Source organism: Natator depressus, chromosome 1 (assembly GCF_965152275.1).
Source record: "Natator depressus isolate rNatDep1 chromosome 1, rNatDep2.hap1, whole genome shotgun sequence".
Taxonomy (NCBI): Eukaryota; Metazoa; Chordata; order Testudines; family Cheloniidae; genus Natator; species Natator depressus.
In genome coordinates, this window is record NC_134234.1 from 206,405,965 (window position 1) to 206,426,866 (window position 20,902).

Genomic DNA, 20,902 nt, shown 5'->3' on the forward strand with positions numbered 1-20,902 from the left:
CTGTTAGGACAAGGTCTAATACACAATTCCCCTGTGTTGGCGGCAACATTTTTTGGGTTAGAAAATTGGAGAATATTGAGAGAGAGAGATCTTCAGGACAGGTATCTCTCCAGAATTTTATACTGTGCTCATCACCATAGTATCTGACCTTAGCACATTTTGTAATTTCTCACCCCAGCAAGGTTCTGGATCATGCATTTGCATGTTTAAGCAAACTGCTCTTTGTCTTGCAGGTGCCAGTCTCTAACTGCAGCAAGGATTGCCTCCCGGGTACCAGAAAAGGTATCATCGAGGGAGAGCCTACCTGTTGCTTTCAATGCGTGAAATGCTCTGACGGGGAATACAGTGATGAAACAGGTAATATGGAAAAGGCGTGTGTGGTTTGCAAAGATTCCTGTGAGTCGCCACCAATGGATCATATTTGTAAGTGCAATTAATTCCCAGCCACTGTTCTAGTCTGTTAGAATAATGCTGAGCTGAAGCAACAGAGAACATTTCCCTTGTAAAGTCCTCTGAGAGAATATTACATAGGAAAGATGCATGAAGAATTATTCGTTCCTTTTTTAAGTGAATTTGTGCTGATGAAAGCTGCCAGATTCACAGACCTGAAGAATGAACCTCTCAATTATCCCCAGAATAGGTACAGTACATGCAGCAGCCTCCCTAGTTCAAATTGCCTCAAGGCCCTGCCAATAGACATAACTGGGACCCCCTCTAAAGGGCAGAGGGGAGTTCAGTTTTCATGGCTCATTCGTTTCCTAACCTCTGCTAAAGAAACCCTGCTCTCAGCCCCCTCAGAGCCATGTCAGTCTTATCCCCTGTTGCACAGTTAGGTTTCCTAAGGAAGAGAGATGGGAAAGGATTTGCTCAAGGGCACACAGGAAGCCCGTGGAAGAGCCACAAATAGTACCCAGAATCGGACATCAGTATTCCTACTACACCATAGCAATAACTTTTGGTCCCCTAACAACCTGTAGGTGAAATGCTCCATAGTTCAATTCCAATCTGCATCCACCTTTTCATATGTTTATATATTCCCCATTTTATCAGGAAATAAAGTCCATTCTGTAGCAGAATCCATTGTAATCAGACACCCCTGTATTCACACTGCACAGATGAACATTTCCCTTAATTGAATTGGCTTCCACAGTTTCTGCAGGAAATAAAGCAGATTGATATGACCTGTGGGCACAATTCAACTCTTATTGAAGTGAGAGTCTGATTAAACCATACAGTTCCACTCTGGAGGGAAAATGTAATAACAGTTTTAGAGCAAATTGAAAATTTTTGAATTTCCAATGTCTCAGTCAGACTGATGCCTCAGGGTTGGCACGTCCTAGACAATGAAACCAAATTATTGTGTCAGCAAATTTCTGCATCCAAAACCATTCTACGCTCCAAAGTACAGCCGTTTCCTTGCCCTCACTGGCATCATGTGTCATAGTCCAGGCTGCAGCATGTGTGTGAATGTGCTACCATGTGTGTACTACCATGTGTGTGAATCACATTCTCAGCAAATCAGAAATGAATTACCATTCTTTAATAGGGGAACATGGTACCATACATTTCTTGATTCAAATACTAAGAACTTAAAATCAATATTCATATAATATTCATATAATAGCTTATTTTGAATTAGATAGAAAGAGATCCTGACCTCTGTAAAGATCTGAAGTAAAGATCCCCTGGCACTTTTCTCAAGATTTAAGGAACGGTTTCTGCTGCCTTGGTAAAATTCCAACTTGGGTGATTTCATTCTGCCTTTCTAAATTTCTTCTCCTATTTCAGTTGGATATGTTACTCTTTTTCATTTCCTGTGCTTACCTGTTTTATAGTGTTGCTATACACAGTTAAGCAACTGCCACTCTTCACCCCAGAGGGGGTGTCTGGACCAGGCCACGGACAGCCCATGTGCACCAGTCAGTTACCACCTAGTGGTCAGGAAACAATTGGTATCATCACAGTTGAACAGGGTCACGAAGTCAGGGTCAGGCACCAAGTTGCAGGTGGGAGGCAAGTGGAGGAGTCAGGGTCAAGCTGGGTCAGGATACCAGGAAGCCAAGGTCAGGTACCAGGTTACAGACAACTGGCAAGTAGCAAAGTCAGGGATGAACCAGGGTCAGAAGCCAGAGTCTAGGATCCACAGCAAGATAAGGTCGGAGCAGAAGCAAGCAGACAGTCTGTGTTGTTGCTTAGACAGCTCCTCATGATGACTTTCTGGTTTATATACCAGCATGAGCCAATCAGTGGGCTGCAGGGAGCCACTGCTCAGGACCTGCTGGGAGGTACTTCCTGTAACATCTAGCTTCACAGGAACCCAACCTAAATTTCCAATGGCAATGCAGAAGCTTCAGTGGCCCAGAACCCCACAGTCCCAGGTTCTAATCCCACAGGTTCTTACAGTACCCCCCTTCAAGGTGGTTCCAGGCCAGGCTAGTCGTGATGAGTCCTGTGCCATTCCCCCACCAGGTCAGGGGTGTGGATGTGGGAAGCAGGTTCCCGTGTGTGTTCCTCGGGGGTGTAGACTTCCCAGTCCACCAGGCGGCCACATGTCCATTGGGAATTGAGGTTGGCATGCACTTTTTAATCATCATGACGCTGCATTTTGGTTGGTGGAGATAGTGGTGGGGTACAGCCAGGAAGAGGTTCTCAGTCTAGGGCTTCAGAAGGGAAACATGAATGTAAACCATGGGCCTCAGTCTGAAACTATGTGGTCTGCAAGTCTATGGAGACAAACCACATTCTGTGACAGGAGATGAGCAGTGGTCTTGGCAGAAGGCAGGTAGTTGCCGGGATGAAGTTGGCCATTGTAGTCAAATGGCAAGGCTGCTGGCAACCATCAGACCCTGGGAGCTCCACAATGATGAGGCTGATGGCCAAACAAGGCCTAGTTGGAGTCTCCAGGGGTACTAAGATACTGAGGGGTTCCGTTCAAAACATCTCGGTACAAGCACAGCACTTGCATGAGTCCACAAAAGCTCAGACTTTGGCCAGAATGCAGGACCACCAGAAAAAATGGGCAGCCATGCAGGAGAGCTTTAGGTAGACAAAGTGACCCACCAATGGAGCACTGTGGCATGGTCATAGTATCTCCAGTCCGGGGTGCCCCACAGGGACTTATATGCACTTACCAAAAGTATGACAGGTTTCAGAATAGCAGCCATGTTAGTCTGTATTCGCAAAAAGAAAAGGAGTACTTTTGGCACCTTAGAGACTAAAATTTATTTGAGCATAAGCTTTCGTGAGCTACAGCTCACTTCATCGGATGCATCGAATTCTAAGGTGCATTCTAAGGTGCCACAAGTACTCCTTTTCTTTTTACCAAAGTAAGTTATCCCATCCCTCACAGAACAGTGTCTCTTAGCCCACAATGGCATAGACTGTGTTCTTTGGGCAAGTGGGTCTTCTTTCAAGGCAGAATGGATAAGGGTGACCAGGTCTTGCTGAACTGTGGCATTGACAACATTACTAGGCTTGAGGAGGCGGGAGTCTCAGAAGTAAGTTCCTTGTTTTCCTGGTAGTAGCTCCCCTTCCGCGATAGACGCTGGCTCTCCCATTTCAGTTTCCTAGGCATTAGGTAATAAACTTGAACTCAGAGAGCAACAAGGCCTACCTTAACTGCCTCTGATTCAAATCTTGGGCCTTGCAGAGGTACTCCAGGTTCTTATGGTCAGTAAAAACCTGTACTGTGTGCCCAGCTCCCTCAAGGTGGTGACGCCAGTCTTCAAATGCAGTTTTGATTGCGACGAGCTCCTTGTACAGTATGCCATAGTATATCTTTGTAGGGGTGAGTTTTTGAGAGTAGAATGCACAAGGGTGCAGAACTGACTGGGGTCCAACTCTCTGCAAGAGTACTGTCCTGATAGTCATGTTGGATACATCCACTTCCACTATTAACAGGAAAATTGGGTCAGAGTATGCCAGAATCAGGGCTGTGGTGAAGGCGATCTTAAGCCGGTCAAAAATGAGCTGGGTTTCAGGTGACCAAGTGAACCAAATGGCTTTATGAAGGAGGGAGGTCAGGGGGGTTATTTGTTCTGAGATGTTGGCGATGAATCACCTATAAAAATTTGCAAAGTCCAGGAAGCGCTGAAGTTCTCAGAGGAGTTGGGGTGCTGTCCAGTTGTGAATGGCTTCCATCTTCTACAGGTCCATCTGAGTACCCTCCGGGGAGGCTAGGGAACATAAAACTTCAAGGGTGGTCTGGTCAAAGGTGCACTTCTCTAGTTTGGCATAGAAACCATGCTTCCCTAGTGTCTCCAGGGAAGACCAGACTACTGCTCAAGGTTCTCAGAAAACACTAGTATATCATCAGGATAGGTGATCATATACAGTCCAAGATGTCCCTGAACATATTTTTTACAAACTCTTGAAATGTTGTGAAGGTGCTGGTTAAGCCAAACAGCATTACTGAGTATTCAAAGTGCCCATATCAGGTACAAAAAGCAGTCTTCCATTTGTCCCCAGGCCTTATGTGCTCTAGATTGTATGCGCCCTAGAACCTAGGTGAGTCATCAGGAGGTCCAGCAATTCCAGGATGAGGGGCAGGGGGTACTGGTTACAAATAGTCACCTGATTCAATGTACGATAGTCTATGCAGAGGTGCAGTGATCCATTCTTTTCTTGCACAGAGGACTGGTGCCCCTGCTGAAGAGGTGGATCTTGGAATGAATGAAGCCCTTTACAAGATTTTCCTGGATATACATGCATAGTGGCCCCATTTCTGGTTCAGGCATGGTGTATATCTATCCACAGGGCAGCTGTGCCGTGGGTTGTAGGTCTGTTGGACAGTTGTAGTCCCTATGTGGGGGTAATGAATCCATGTTTTTCTTTTCCACCACACCCAGGTAGTCTTGGTATCTGTAGGGGAAGCTGAGGTTCTGGTCTGGAGTTACTCCTTTCTGGGTTAGCCCCTGCCATCCGGGGTCTCGCTTCCAAGGATCTTATCCGACCCTGGGGCCCTGGTTGCAGGTAACCTGGGGGGGTTGTCGATTTGTTGGAGGCAAACTTTCTGGCAATATTTAGAGGAGAAGCAAATGTTCCTCCACCACCAGGAGATACGCAGGCCATGTCGCTCCAACCAAAGAGTGCCAAGAATTATTGGGAAGAATGGAGGGTGGAGCACATCAAAACATCATTTCCTAGTGCCCTTCCCCTGTGACCTCTAAGGAAACAGTCTTTTGGGTCACCAGTCCTGACAGCAGAGGTGACCCATCAACCATTTCTACCAGGTCTGGTGTAGGTTTTGGCCAGAGAGGGATCTGGATGATTTGGGCTACCTTAGTGCCTATAAAGTTGACAGTGACATCTATCATCAGCAGTTGTGGTGGGATCTGCTGCCCCTGCCTGAAGATCCACAACCTCAGCAGCAATTAGAAATGCAGGGAGACCCCATGGTTCCTGGGTCAGGTTCTACTTGAGGGGTGAGGGTGGTTCTAGAGCACGGAGCTCTGGTAATGCCCAAGCTGTACCCCCGTACCGGACTTGGACTGGTCCATTTTCCAAGCTCTTTTGAGCTGGGCAGGAGGCATGGGCATGTCCTGGAACCCCACAATACAGAGTTTCAGCTGCCATTGACATTCTTTCTCCTCCGAGGTCAGGTGTCTGCAACCCAGGCAAACCTGCATCAGTTCAGGACTCGGGTCTACAGGCTTTGGTGTAGCAGGCAGTTCCTCTTCAAGTGATGTCCCTGTGGGTGCTCAACTCTAGGGGTGGCAGCATCCCCTGCGCCTGGGTTTGGAGATCTTAATCAGCAGTGCCCATCGGACAACACATGGGCACCTCCCCTCTTTTGCACTGCACATGGGACATTCATATATGAATGAAAGAGAGAGCGCGCGCGCACGCACTGTGCGGTCCGACCGACCCTAGTTCCTTCTCCAACATCTTTGGTCTGGGACGGACTCTGCTAGCAGAGCCCACTTCTCCTATACCCTCTTAGTTAGTATTTTCCTCCTATCTAAAAAAAAATTGTTTATCTTTACAGTTCTTCTCATAATTTAGGTTTCTGTTTTCCGCCGCTTCCTGCCCTTGCCAACCAGGAAGCCTTTTCCATTCACTCTTATGCCCGGCTTTTCCGGGTTTAAGAGGTGTGATTCGTGTGGGGCCATCTTCTTGATAAGATGGCCACCTGCAGTGTATCCTTTGTCAGGGAGAGGGACACGTCCCTCAAAAATGTTCCCATTTGTCTTGGCGTGAAACCCAGAGCCAGAAAGAAAGGGACATTAGATTGAAATTGCTCCTCATGAAGAAATCGCTACGTGCGGCAATGAACCTGGGTCCGGACTCTTCCCCAGAGAGGCTCTCATGCTCTGCCAGGTCATCAGCTGACCCCCACTCTCCACACACTGTGAAGAGAAAGTCATACTGTGATTGTGCATTTGACAAGAAACGGGCTTCCTCCTCCTCACACTTTTGAGGCGCAGCCTGCCAGAATACCATCCCCAGCTAGGTCGGTGGCTTCAACCTCATCCGACAGGGGACACAGGTCCAGGGCTCATCCAAGTACCTCTGGTACCGACTCAAAGAAACAGTCTAACGACCCTATCTGTGCAGACCTTCAGCCCTCAGCACCGTTTCCCAGCTCTGGAGACCGAGGTGGCCCATGTGCAGGAGCTATGGCACAGACACCATTTCTGGCACCAACGAAGCCATCGACACCGAGTAAGTCCTCACTTCTTCGACAGGACCTCCCACCACTTCTACCCTCCTCTCTGGACTCACGAAATTCCTCCCTCTCTCCGCTGAGAACAGTGCCTCCCTTCCCCAGTGAAGAGGAGGAAGTGGAGAAGGAGGATGAGGGTTCCATTGTTCCCTCGACTACTGGACAAATTGCACTGGCTTATCCTCACTATATGCAAACCACCTCTGGCCCCCAATCCTGACAGGGACCACCATGGATGCAGCCACATATACCACTCTATGGCACTCTGTACCCCTCATATTCATCCTTGTCATATAATTATGATATATTTCATACAAAGCATGCCATGTAAGATATCATATGAAAGGTCATGATCTGCTGAAACCCATTGTTCTGTCCAAATATGTATATCATTAGTGTGTGTGAAGTTATGAGATTTTACTGTATGGCTGTTACTGAAATATGTTGTAAGTTTGAGAGTCTCTACTGCTAGGTGGTGATCCACTCCCAGAACGGTGTTAAGTGACCATTAATCAGTAGGGGAGTTGTAAACAAGGAATTTACAATACTGTAAGAGGGCTGCACAAGCATCACACAATGGGGGATTGCTCAACTCTGTGACTCAGCAAAGCCCACCAGGACATGTCTGGGCTAGTGTTTTCCAGGCATATGGACTGAGGATATAAAATAAGGGACAGTGGCATCATGCCTTTGCCTTTCTCCTCCCCCACCTACACTGGGAGCAACAAGAACACTGGGAAGACAAAGACTTGAATTGAGGAGACTCGTCCCAGGTTTAAAGGGGAAGCCTGTGTATTAAAAACTTAACATCTAGTAGCGTGAGAGAACTGATTGATCTAAATACTGCCTATTCTAATAAGGTTTAAGATTTAGACTGTGAGCTTACCTTTTATTTTCTTTGGTAACTATCTCTGACCTTTTGTGCTTACCACTTCTAATCACTAAAGTCTATCTTTCTGTAGTTAATAAATCTGTTTTATATTTTACCTAAAACAGTGTATTTTGGTTGAAATGCTTGGGAAATCTCAACTCAGTTTACAAAGGCTAGTGTGTGTCCTCTCCACATTGAGGGAGGGGTGAAGTGGGTAATAAAGTTATACTGGTCAGGCTCCTGATGAGGGCAAGATGGTATATTCCACATGCAAGGCTGGGTGGTTGGGAGATTTGCAGGTGCCTTTCACTGTGTGATTCATGAGTGGCTCAGGGAGAATTCATGTAATTTAGCTGTGTGTGGGGCTCCATATGCTGTTGTACTGAGTGATAACAGCACCCAGGGGAGTTGCTGCTTTTCACTTGCAAAGCATTGTGAGAGACAGCCCAGGCTAGAGAGTTAAGGGGGTACAGTGGTACCCCAGTTTCAGGTTGTTTATTCATAGGTGACCTCATCACACACTTCCACCAAACTGGTCACATTGGGACCCTGGGGCCATGTTCAGGGCACAATTCGGGAACCCTCCCAGAGAGGAAAGCCAGAGACCTATACCTCTCCCTTCTCCATCAGTCTCTCGCCTCAGGAAGTCAAACTGCCACTGGTACCCCTGAGGAGGAAAAACAGGAAGAAGGGCACGAAGAGGAGGCTTTTCCAACTTTACGTTTTTCTTCCTCCTCACCTGACGAGGAGATTATGCCTCCACCCCCTGCATCTGCCGATGACTTCAGGCATTTTCAAGATCTGTTCCATAGGATGGCAGACTCCCTATAGATTCCATTGGAGGAAGCCAAAGACCAGCAACATAAACAGCTGAATATGTTCCACACATCCTCTTCCTCAAAGATCACACTACCAATCAATGAGGCTCTTCTCAAACCTGTGAAGGTTCTGTGGCAGACCGCAGCTTCCATCTCTCTGACCTGCAAATGTGCCAGCAAAAAATATTATGTTCTGGAGCAGGATGCTGAATTATTTTCATACCCCGCCCCACTTCTTTGGTGGTCAGTGAGGTGCAGGAGAGAAGCTGTCAATACCAATCTCGCTCTAGGCAGAGATTGGAAACGCCTGGACCTATTTGGATGCAAGACATTCTTCAGCCATGCTCCAATTTAGGATTTCAAATTATGAAGCTCTTATGACCAAGTATAATTATCTGAACTACTCCATATTGGAGGCACTCTGCCATGACTTACCAGTAGAGGATTTACCATTCAAAGGTCAGAAGCTATTCTTGGAGCACACAGAAAACTCTCTGCGCTCCCTTAAAGACTCCCCAGCTACACTTCATTCTCTCAGGATATATATGCCAGCACCAAAGAGACATTCGGCGAAGTACCAACTCCCCCTGCAATCCCAAATTCAACAATACACAATGCTGTCAACAAAGGACTCTGACTAAAAGTAGATAGCCCACTCCTCAAGGGGCTACCTCTCACGCACTAGCACCAAAATAACAATTTTGAAGGTGTGGTCAAGGTACCAAGAAGCCTTCCCTTGTTCCAGTCATCCCTACCATCCCTGACATTCCAACAGTTTGGTGACCGACTAGCTCCGTTTTCCCCATCTTAAAGTCTCATCACCAAGGACGAGTGGATTCTAGAGACAATCAAGGAAGGATACTCGGTCCCCCTCCTATATATCCCACCCCACCACCTTTCCTCACCATCCCTCTTCAGGGACCCCTCTCAAGGGGAGAAATAAGTCCTCTTCTGCAACTGGGAGCCATAGAACAGGTTCCTTCCCAACACATGGGACAGGACTTCTACTCCTACTATTTTCTGAGTCAGAAGAAGTCCAGCGGCTGGTGTCCCATCCTAGACCTTCAGAATCTAAATAAATTCATCAAGCTGCAATGTTTCAAGATAGTTACCCTCTTCATTATTATCCCAGCACTGGAACAGGGGAACTGGTTCTCAGCGCTTGACTTCCAAGATGCATACTTTCATATTTCCATACATCCTGCTCACAGAGAATTCCTCCAGTTCGTCATGGGCACCGACCATTACCAGTACAAAGTACTGCCCCCTTTGGACTATCCACTGTGCCTTGGGTGTTCTTCAAAGTCCTCACGATAATCATGGCCTACCTAAGGAAACAAGGAATAATCATTTTCCTATACTTGGACTATTGTCTCCTCAAGGCCGCATCCAAAATGGATGCTCTCTGAGCCGTCCATGTAACAATGGACCTGTTCACAAAGCTAGACCTCCTTGTGAGCCTATAAAAGTCCACTCTAACACTAGTACAACAGCTGGAATTCATCAGTGCACAGTTGGATGCCATACAAGCCAGAGCCGTCCTACCACCTCACAGATTCTCAGCTATAATGGATCCGATATCCGCCACATGGTTCTGCCCCCCAGATCTCTCCATGAACATGCCTCCAGCTTCTAGGCCACATGGCAGCGGCCACGTTTGTGGTCAGGCATGCAAGACTGCACATGCAAGGTCTTCAAGCATGGCTCCATCCTGTATACCTCCCCCACAAGCACAGCATTCACAAACTTTTATCTATGTCAAGGACTCACTACTGTGATGGACACAGCTCAGTGACGTTTATGTTGGAGTTCCTTTCCTACAACCATCACGGACTATGATCTGAACCACAATGCTTCCCTAATCAGTTGGGGGAGCACATATACATGAACACACAGTACAGGGCAGATGTTCGTCCACCGACTCCATCTTACACATCAACCTCCTAAGAACTCTGAGCAGTCTGTAATGCCTGCCAACATTTCCTACCTCTTCTCAAACATCATACCATCAGAGTGATGATGAACAATCTCGCCTGCGTGTATTACATCAACAGGGCAGGTGGAGCGAGGTCCCACTCTTATGCTTGGAGGCGATCAAACTGGAACTTGTGTATCCAGAACGACATCTCCATTTCAGCCGCGTACCTCCCAGGGCACCAGGACACCACTGTGGATGCACTGAACAGGATGTTCTCACATGATCATGACTGAGAGTTGGATATGCAAGCACTTCAACCCATATTCAACTGATGGGGCAGTCCCACCATATATCTCTTTGCCATTCAACACAATGCCCGCTGCGCTCAATTCTGTTCCAGGCTGGGACTGGGGCACAGATCGCTGGGGGACATGTTCCTCATAACCTGGGATGCACCACTCCCCTATGTCTTCCCTCTTTTTTCCCTCCTATTCTGAGCACTTTGCAAAATAATAGCTCCAACATGGCCACAATAGGTCCGTTATACTTAGCTTCTACGCACGATAGTATGCCCACTGATCTCTCTCCACCTAATGCCATGGTTCCTTTCACAGGACGCATCTCCATCCCAATCCATAGATGCTCCACCTCAAATCCTGGCTCCTCTGTGGTCCCAGGGTCCAGAAATAATCTGCTCAGATGCAGTCAAACTTTTGAATAGCAGGCGTCAGATGACCAGACGAACTTACATTCACAAATGAACTAGATTTCACTGCAGGAGAGCCTCACACCAGGTTGATGCAGCACACACTCCGTGTCCCTTATTCTTGCCTACATTCTCCACCTTAAACAGTCAGGATTGGCCAATAGCTCTATTAGGGTACACTTGGTGGCAATCACTACCTTTCACTCCCCTATTTACGTCCACTCTGTCTTCAGACACCTGCTCACAAAGTGCTTCTTGAGGCATATTCAAAATCTCTATCCCCATATATGAGACCCAATCCCAGCCTGTGACCCCAGCCTAGTCCTACGTTCCCTGAATAGCCCCCGTTTGAACCAGTGGCAACCTGTTCTTACAAACACCTAGCAATGAACACAGCCTTTCTTGTTGCCATCACCTCTGCTAGACAGGTGGGCAAAATCACAGCCCTCATGGCATATCCACCATACACGGTGTTTTATAAAGACAAAGTTACACTATGCTCACATCTAAGATTTTGACCAAAGGTCCCAACAACTTTTCATCTCAATCAACCGATACACCTCCCTTGCTTTTTCCTGAAGCCTCACAATAATCAACAGGAGGTGGCTCTACACACCCTAGATGTGACGTGCACAGCAGCTATCTACTTGGATAGGACTAACCCCTTCTGGAAATTTCCATGATTATTCCTCTCCACCACCAAAAGATCTAGAGGCAGTGCTATATTTAAACAATGCCTCTCTAAATGGATCTCCCAATGTATACATTTATCTTACAAACTCCACGATAGACAACCTCCTACCTCAATCAGAACACATTCCATATATTTGTTATCTACCTCAATTGCCATTCTTAATAATGTCCCCATTGATGACATTTATAAGGCTGCCACATAGGCAATGGACACTCTCCTTGGAGATGCTGTCCTCTCCCCAGCTGTACATGTCGCTTCAAAGCCCCAGCCTTCCAACAAGGGGCACTACTTTCTAGTCACCTCCAGTGGAGCACCCACAGGGACATCACTCAGAGAAGAAGTTGTTACCCTGTACAGTAACTGAGGTTCTTCAAGATGTGTGTCCTTATGGGTGCTTTACTACTCGCCCTCCTCCCCTCTGCTTCGGAGCTGAGAACATAAACTCTGTGGCAGAGAAGGAACTGGGGGCAATCGGATTGCACAGCACTATATATCCCGCACACAGCAGGAGAGAGGGAAGGGGCACGTGTGCGGTCTGATGGGCACTGCCGGTGAAGATCTCCGATCCAAGGCACAGGGGGCACTGTCACACCTACAGTGGAGCACCCATAGAGACGCGTCTCGAAGAACCTCAGTTACTGCACAGGGCGAGTAACCCTCTTGCACGGGGGCATTAGGCTCCCCTGCTTTCTTCCCTCCCCTTATTAACTGAGAGTCGATGCACAGGGCAAGATCAAGAAAGACCTCTAAGCAAGTGAGGCTTTCAATGCAACTAGCTCATCTTTTACACCCTCACTGAGTCCTCACCAGAATTGGTATAGCTGGGCTGCTCCATTCCATTTGACATCAGCCACAAGCTGTTGGAAATGTGCAGCATAGGAGATGACCAGCCCTTTCCCCCGGTGAAGCTTCCAGAGGGCAGCCTCTGTAGAGCAGATCCAATGCGGGTCCTCAAAAATGGTTGAGAAGGCTTTCTAGAAGGCATCACAGTTTAAGAGCACAGGACTGTTCTGCTCCAATGGGGACGTCCAATGAAGCACTTTGCTGGTAAGAAGGCTGACTACTAGCCCCACCCTTGTTTGGTCTGTGGGGTATGTACTGGGGCAGAGCAGGAGGAGCAGCCTGCATTGTTTCAGCAACCCCAGAATTTCCAGCACTCCCCACCAAGCCATTTGGGCAGTAGGACCGTGGGAGCCGATTCAGGCCCATAGCGTAGCTGCTTCTCCCTGCGAGTGCGCTAGCTGCCCACATAGGCTCTGTGCTTCGGCAGAGATCTCTCTCACTTGGGCCTTTAGCATGAGGTTCTCTGCCTGCAGGCCCTCAGGGAGCCACCGTCGGAGGGCAGCCTGCCCCTTCCATCATCTGTGGAAGGGTTGGATGGAGTGGGGAACCAAAGGGGTCTGAGAAAACTGTCTGACCTGGGCTGTGGGTGGCCTGTGTGGTCAGTTACCAAGTTGCAGTTGAGATGAGCAGCAGAGTTGGGCTCAAGCCGGGTCAGGATACCAGAAAGTCAGGGTCAGGCACCAGGTTACAAGACAACTGGTAAGTAGCTGAGTTGGAAATGAACCAGGGTCGGAAGCCAGAGTCTACAATCCACAGCAAGGCAAGGTCTGGAGCGGAAGCAAGTAGACTGTTTGAGTCATTGCTCAGACAGCTGTCCATGATGGCGTCTTGGTTCATATACCAGCATGAGCCAATCAGAGGGCTGCAGGGGGCTGCCACTCAGGCCCTGCTGGGAGGTACTTCCTGCAGTGACTAGCTAGGGTTCTCCAGCAGAAACCCTGCCTAAACTTCCAGTGGTGATGCGGAAGCGTCAGCAGCCCAGAAATTCCATGGTCCCAGGTTCTGATAGGTGGCTGCGTTTCAGTGGTGTGTGAAGTAGTGTACAGTTTGCAAAGGCCAGTGAGATGAAAAGGGCTATAAATAATTACTATACTTTTGACTGAATGAATGTTAATGAAATACCTAAATTGCACTGTCTGTTCTATATTAACAGGGTTCTTTTTTCTCTATTCACGTTTTGTCACAAGAACAATTTACAAAAGACCAACTAAACATTAAGAGAGATATCAGAGGAATATTTGTTAACAGATTCTGAAGAACCCTGGTTTATTTATTTATTGTTTTTCACTATTTTAATGGCTATTGTTATTTTTAAGCAGAAATAAAGAATAACCTTCTCCAACAATGACCATGGAAGAGTCCTTTGGGCATGCCATGGCCCATGATGTCACCTCTTTTCCAGAAAGAGAGTTTAGAATATTCTGCCCTCATTAGCAGAGCATTATTGGCTGCATTATTAATATCAGTCAAATGCCTCACTCCAGTTTCAGAGCCATGTGCTGTGACTGTAATCAGTACTCAGATAGAAAGCTCTGAAAACGAGAGTGAGAGACAGCAGACAGAGGTATTTGCAGATCAGTACTCAGAATGCTTTGTCAGCTCGCAGCACTGTGGTGCTGATGGCTGAGGTGTAGGTTCTAAACTTATAATGAGCATCCCACCACAGGTCATCCACAGAGATCTTCAGCACCAAAACCACAAGCCCCATTTGAGTGAAATGCCAGCCATTAGAGGGAGCCATAATCCCACACCTACATTCCATGTGTTTTACACAGGCACATACTGAAAGGCCTGGATGCACCTGGTGGACACCCCAATTTCTGTTCTGTATGTTTTTGTGGGATGTTGTGCTGTGCATGATTAGAACAACATAAAGACATCAGCTAATCAGGATTCCCTTTCCCTGCCATTCTGAAGTGAGGGCTTTAAGATATTGGAGGATCAAGGGCACTGATGGTCTGCTTAAAACGAACAGTTTAAATACATCCAAGATTTACCTCCCTAGGATGTGAAGTGGGATCCCAGTGCAGCTAAAGAAACTAGCATATCTTTTGATTTTCATCATTTGTTATCAAGTCAGCCAGAATGACTCAGATACCACCATGATGGAGGAAGTAGGTATGTGAGGTGAGAGATAGAAATTAGGAGGTAGACAGATAGATGGATGGATGCAGAGCTGCAGTATAAAGTGCACTGTTCACCAGTAATTCTAAAATTCGCCCAAGGAATTGGTCTGAAAAGCCAGAGTGCAGCCCCAAAACGTTATCGTGTGGCTCACAAATGGCCTTCATCTTTAATACAGACCTATGGCTCCTGAGAGGCTACAGGTCCCATCATGCAATGTTCCTTCTTCATTCAGAGCATTATATGCTGGAACCTGTAATCTCTTATAGGAAGCACTTCTGTATTTAAGATGAAGGGAGCTAAACATTGCCCCATTTTATTTTGGGTGGCCTTCTAGTCTAACAAACTTGTTCATCCAGTGTTATTTATTTTGCAGATGCGAGTGCTTGTGAGAAGTGTCCCGAGGATTTCTGGTCCAACGAAAACCACACATCCTGCATCCCCAAGCAGATAGAGTTCCTGTCCTGGACAGAGCCCTTTGGAATAGCTCTTACTCTCTTTGCTGTCCTGGGAATTTTCCTGACCTCTTTTGTTCTGGGGGTCTTCACCAAATTCCGCAATACACCCATTGTCAAGGCCACAAACCGGGAGTTGTCCTACCTCCTCCTGTTCTCCCTGCTGTGCTGTTTCTCCAGCTCGCTATTCTTCATTGGCCAGCCCCAGGATTGGACTTGTCGTTTACGGCAGCCAGCCTTTGGCATCAGCTTTGTCCTCTGCATCTCCTGCATCCTGGTAAAGACCAATCGCATCCTGCTGGTTTTTGAAGCCAAGATCCCTACAAGCCTCCATCGCAAGTGGTGGGGCCTCAACCTGCAGTTCCTTCTGGTCTTCTTGTGTACTTTTGTGCAGATCATCATCTGTGTGATCTGGCTCTACACAGCTCCCCCTTCCAGCTACCGGAACCATGAATTGGAGGATGAGATCATCTTCCTCACCTGCCATGAGGGCTCCCTGATGGCTCTGGGCTTCCTGATTGGTTACACCTGCCTCCTGGCTGCCATCTGCTTCTTCTTCGCTTTCAAATCTCGGAAGCTGCCAGAGAACTTCAACGAGGCCAAGTTCATCACCTTCAGCATGCTGATCTTCTTCATTGTTTGGATCTCCTTCATACCTGCCTATGCCAGTACCTATGGCAAGTTTGTCTCAGCCGTGGAGGTGATTGCCATCCTGGCTGCCAGCTTTGGACAGTTGGCCTGCATCTTCTTCAACAAAGTCTACATCATCCTCTTTAAGCCTTCCCGCAACACCATTGAGGAAGTGCGCTGCAGTACAGCTGCACATGCCTTCAAAGTAGCAGCCAGGGCCACACTGAGACGTAGCAACGTGTCGCGCAAGAGGTCTAACAGTGTAGGTGGTTCCACGGGCTCTACCCCATCATCCTCCATCAGTAGCAAGAGCAACCATGAAGACCCCTGTCCTCTGCCTACCTCCACGGAGCGGCAGCAGCAGAAGCGGGGATGCAAGCAAAAAGTCAGCTTTGGCAGTGGGACAGTCACCCTGTCATTGAGCTTTGAGGAGCCCCAGAAGAACTCTGTGGCCAACAAGAATGCCAAGCACAGGAACTCCCTAGAAGTCCAAAACAGTGATGACAGCCTGATGCGGCACAGGGCCCTGCTTCCTCTACAGAACAGCGAACCCCTAGGTGTAGAGTCTGGCTTCCAAGCACCTTCAAGACAAGAGTCAAGCTTACAGGAGTCAGGAGTGGGAGAAACCAAACAAGAGGTGCAAAGCCCAGAAGAGCCTCCTCCACCGTCAGCAAATTCCCAGAATTTTATAGGTAGCGGAGGTGGCTCTGTCATAGAGAACACAATACGTTTTTAACAAACCAATAAATGATAAAATCCACCACAGTTCTCCAGAGAAACCAGCTCACCTGCTTTCTTCTTTGGGAAAGACACCGAAGACGCATCCGAGATGTAGCCACCACACCTTATTGTTAGTACAAGCAAAGAGACCCTCACTTCCAAAGGACACACAGGAGGACAGACTATCAGAAGGCTACATCTAGGGACCCTTGTACTGACATTGTATTTGTTTTAAAGAAATTGGCATCAGGACATCTTGAAAGGACAAGTTAAAATCTTCTCCAGCTTGGTTTTAGTAAAACTTTGCCTACTGCCTTGCCATTGTCGATCCTGCCTGCCAGACGGCAGCTCAGCTGGCTGTAAGCATTTAGGCAATTTCGTTTTACTCTGCTTTTACACTGATGTATAATACCCCTCTTCCCCATTGTGTATACTAGTCCCTCTGTATCCAACATGTGAGATCTCTAACCATGTTAAACCAAGGAAAGGACTCAGCTGTACTAAAACAGGACTTCCAGTTTGACCCCAGGGAAGGGGTCATTTAAAAATAAAACAAATAAATACATAAATATTCTGAATGCTTTGTACAGCCAACAGTCTGAACATGCAAAGTATTTAATATGATAGACGGTCCTCCCTGCTATTTATATAAGATGATGTTCCAACCCCTGCTTCCTGATGCTGCCAGCGTGAGCAGTAGTGAATGCTGGACAGTATTCTTCATAGACATCAGTGCATTAGATCGAATTACTAGTGGCCTATTGGTTTGTTCCCATTGACATGTTGTCATGCCCAGGCTGCCTATTTTGGTGGAGAGGGAAGACAGTTTGCCACCCAAGGGAGAATGTTGTGAGATCTCAATGAGATGTATCCATGAGTGATTATGTTCCTAGTAGTTATATGCTTAATGAAGTGTCTTTGCTGTAATGTCCCATATGACATAGCTAAACATTCACATCACAACCTACATTGTGTTTTGCCATATTAATTTTTCTCTCTCACACACACACACACTTCAAGATGGGGAAACTGTCCCCAAGAAGTGGTTATGTTTGGGTGTAGCCAAAGGAAAGAGGAGTATTAGAGGGGCACACAGACAAGTGGCTGGGTGCGGTATGAGGAAATGCATATGGGCAGCCAGATGTTTTGGGTTTTGTGTCATGCACAGAGGTAATAGTCAGCTGAATATTTTGGAGCAGCTAGGCTTTTGGGGAATTTATAGAGTAGGTAAGCCGGAGCAAGTATTTCAATCCTGGTCCATCCTGAAGGGGTGTATGGTACAGGACACATCTCCTTTATTTGAAAGAGAAGTTTTAAGGGTTGGGAGGTGAGCAGAAGAGACCTTTAAAGACACTCTCTTCAGTGGCCTTCTCAAGGTTGATGCAAGTGCCTCCAATTTTTGATAAGATGTGCCGACTCCTCTCCCACCCACTTTGAGGATGTTTGAAATGAACTTGCTGATGTGAAAATTTGGCATGTGGATGGATCAGAGAAATAATGCACCTGTACAGCCACAGTGCAGACAATGGGCTTATGTCAGGGATTCATTGCCACATAGATTCCAAGGCCCTAAGGGACCACTGACCTCCTGCATAACACTATCCATAGAAAAGGAAAGGATGAAGTATCATGCATCCGATGAAGTGAGCTGTAGCTCACGAAACCATATGCTCAAATAAATTGGTTAGTCTCTAAGGTGCCACAAGTCCTCCTTTTCTTTTTGCAGATACAGACTAACATGGCTGCTACTCTGAAACCTGTCACTATCCATAGAATTTCCCCAAAATAGTTCCTAGAGCACATCTTTTAGAAAAACATCCAATCGTGAGTTAAAGTTAATTTAGCGCCCTCTGTGTAACAGTTATCAGCCTGTGTGACTCGATTATACTCTTCTCTCAAAATACTAAAAAATGCTCTCGGTCACTACAGCAGAGTAGGTTGGCCTTAGACTTACCTGGAGGAGAGACAAACAAAGGTCTGTGGAAATGCCTTGGTTAAAACCTCATTATTCTTTTGTTACTATTAGGTTGGCATTGTTTGGGGGGCTTTTTTTTTGGTCAGGGCAAGAAAATAAACCTTCCAGATGATATTGCCATGTAAGGGTTTGTTTTACTGTCTGTGGTGTTAGCGGAAGAGGAATATTGTGGGGAACACAGGGGTAGTCTGAACGTGGAGAGACACTTTTTCAAGGTAGGGATTAATTAACCTTTTCACTGCTGTGTGTGCATACACCTGTGCAGGCAGAGCTTCTGCTGATATGTAGAAAAACCGCAGCAAATTAATTCAGTGACCAACATATTAAAATGACATTTGTTAAAAACAATTAAACTGCAGGGAGAAAACTTAAAAATACACACTGTGGAACAATTTTTAAAAGTCGGCTCTGCCACTGAAGCCAAAGGGAACTTCAGGTACTCAACACTTCTAAAAACCAGGCTACATACATAGGTGCTTAAATATGGATTTAGGAGCCTAATTTCAGGCACGCAATTTTGAAAATCTTGGTCTCTGGCTTTAACTGAGTGCAAGGAAATGGCCACTAGATGGCAGGAGTAGCTAAAGAATAAGACAAGTGGGATTCTAGCCTAACCCTGAGAATAGTTTCCAAAGAAGTATGTCTTGGTTCAATAGATCGTCTGCGAAATGGTAAACATAACTGAGACTCACCTAGCAGAATCGCTGCTGCAGACTTTACAAATCCCGAGTCACCAGCCAAGGCACAGGTGCATTCAGTGAGTAAAATTAAAGTATAAACAGGAACACAAACACAAATATGTCCATGGCCACTGCACAGATGAGATCTGGAAAGTAACTTATGGCTTGCTTCTGTCAGTACTCATTTTACATAAGCTGAAAGGAGTGAATTTATCTTTCAATGGATAATGTTCATGTTTATTTCCAAGTTTTGGGGTTTTTAAAATAGTATATATCTACATAAAGTGCAGTTCTACTCCGAAAAGTGACTTTGCTATCATGAGGCCCCATATTTATTGGGTCACCAGTGACTCCAGATAAAATATATTCAATTTGCAGGTAAAGAAATGGGTGAAGGGGTGATTCTAATTGTCACCACTACACATTCATCCTCTGAGAGTCAAGCTGGATTCTGTCCTTGTCCACCTTCACCAGCAACCCTGATCTAGTTTGAGGTGTACAATAGGTGCAGTTTTGGTGCAATAGACGTCCTAAGGAAAAGAACCCATGTCATAAAGGGGATTGTCATTCAAGTCATCTTTCACCAGCCAAGACCAAGAGCTCTCCACCTGACAACCCCAAGAGGGGAGGAAGCTTTGATAGGACCTGTGTCTAAAAACACCTTGCAGCACACACAGAATACTAAAACTTAAAACAACTTGGACACCCAGCAGTGTCCTTCTGCCAAAAACCCAAGCCAAAGATCCACCACGGTGACCGGAGCTGTCCACATGAATAATTGCCCCTCTAGATGGCTCCCAGACAGCATAAGAACAGCCATACTGGGTCAGACCAAAGGTCCATCTAGCCAAGTATCCAGTCTTCCGACAGCAGCCAATGCCACGTACCCCAGAGGGAATGAACAGAACAGGTAATTATCAAGTGATCCATTCCCTGTTGCTCACTCCAAGACTCTGGCAAATAGAGGTTGGAGACACCATCCCTGCCCATCCGGGCTAATAACCATTGATGAACCTATCCTCCATGAATTTATCTAGTTCTTTTTTGAACCCTGTTATAGTCTTGGCCTTCACAACATCCTCTGGCAAAGAGTTCCCCAGGTTTACTGAGCGTTGTGTGAAGAAATACTTCCTTTTGTTTGTTTTAAACCTGCTGCCTATTAACTACTGCTAGAGCCCTGCTGCTATTTGTAGGATCAACCTGTGGAGACACTACTGTTACTACAGTGGAGGAGACCCAGAAAGAATATTAACTTCATATTGGAATTCCATGGAAATCTGGCTGGTGGGCTGGGAATGGTTCCAAGGAAAGCAACTAGTCTGATCCACTGTCTCCTCTCATCCTGACCCCAGCAAAGCCCCTTCTGCACAGAGCCCCAGCAAAGTGGTATCTATGGGTTCTCGGGGAGGAGAGGGATGGTGCCACACAAGTGAGACTCTTCCCCACATTCTACATCTCAAGTAGGAGTCTCTCCAGAGTAGAGTTACTATCTCCCTCCCCCCCATGCAATAAGTGGAAGGGCCATATTGGTTCCTGTGTAAAGGTTAGTGTAATTACAAAATTAAGTAAGGGTAATTGGCATGATTTATTTAAAGTTATAATTCTGCATAGGGGGTTACGAAATTCAGAATGGGGAATGAAGAGACATTTTAAGTGTGGGTGGAGCCCTGGACAGGATCAGAACAATACTGGCTCAGACCAATGGACCATCTTGCCCAGCATCCTGTCTTCTGACAGTGGACAGTGTCAGATGCTTCAGAGGGAATAAATAGAACAGGGCAATTATTGAGTGATCTACCCCCAG

General features: G+C 46.6%; 1 protein-coding gene across 3 annotated transcripts in view; it reads left to right on the top strand.

Annotated features, from left to right (window-relative positions):
* CASR (calcium sensing receptor) overlaps positions 1 to 18,639 on the top strand; it is a 161,491-nt gene extending 142,852 nt beyond the window's left edge. For all 3 annotated transcript variants that reach the window (XM_074975244.1, XM_074975233.1, XM_074975252.1), the window contains 2 exons: positions 234 to 357; positions 15,015 to 18,639. In XM_074975244.1, the coding sequence (XP_074831345.1) occupies positions 234 to 357; positions 15,015 to 16,459 (1,569 nt within the window). In that variant the 3' untranslated portion in view covers positions 16,460 to 18,639. The remainder of the gene's footprint in view (positions 1 to 233; positions 358 to 15,014) is intronic.
* The last annotated feature ends 2,263 nt before the right edge of the window (positions 18,640 to 20,902 follow it).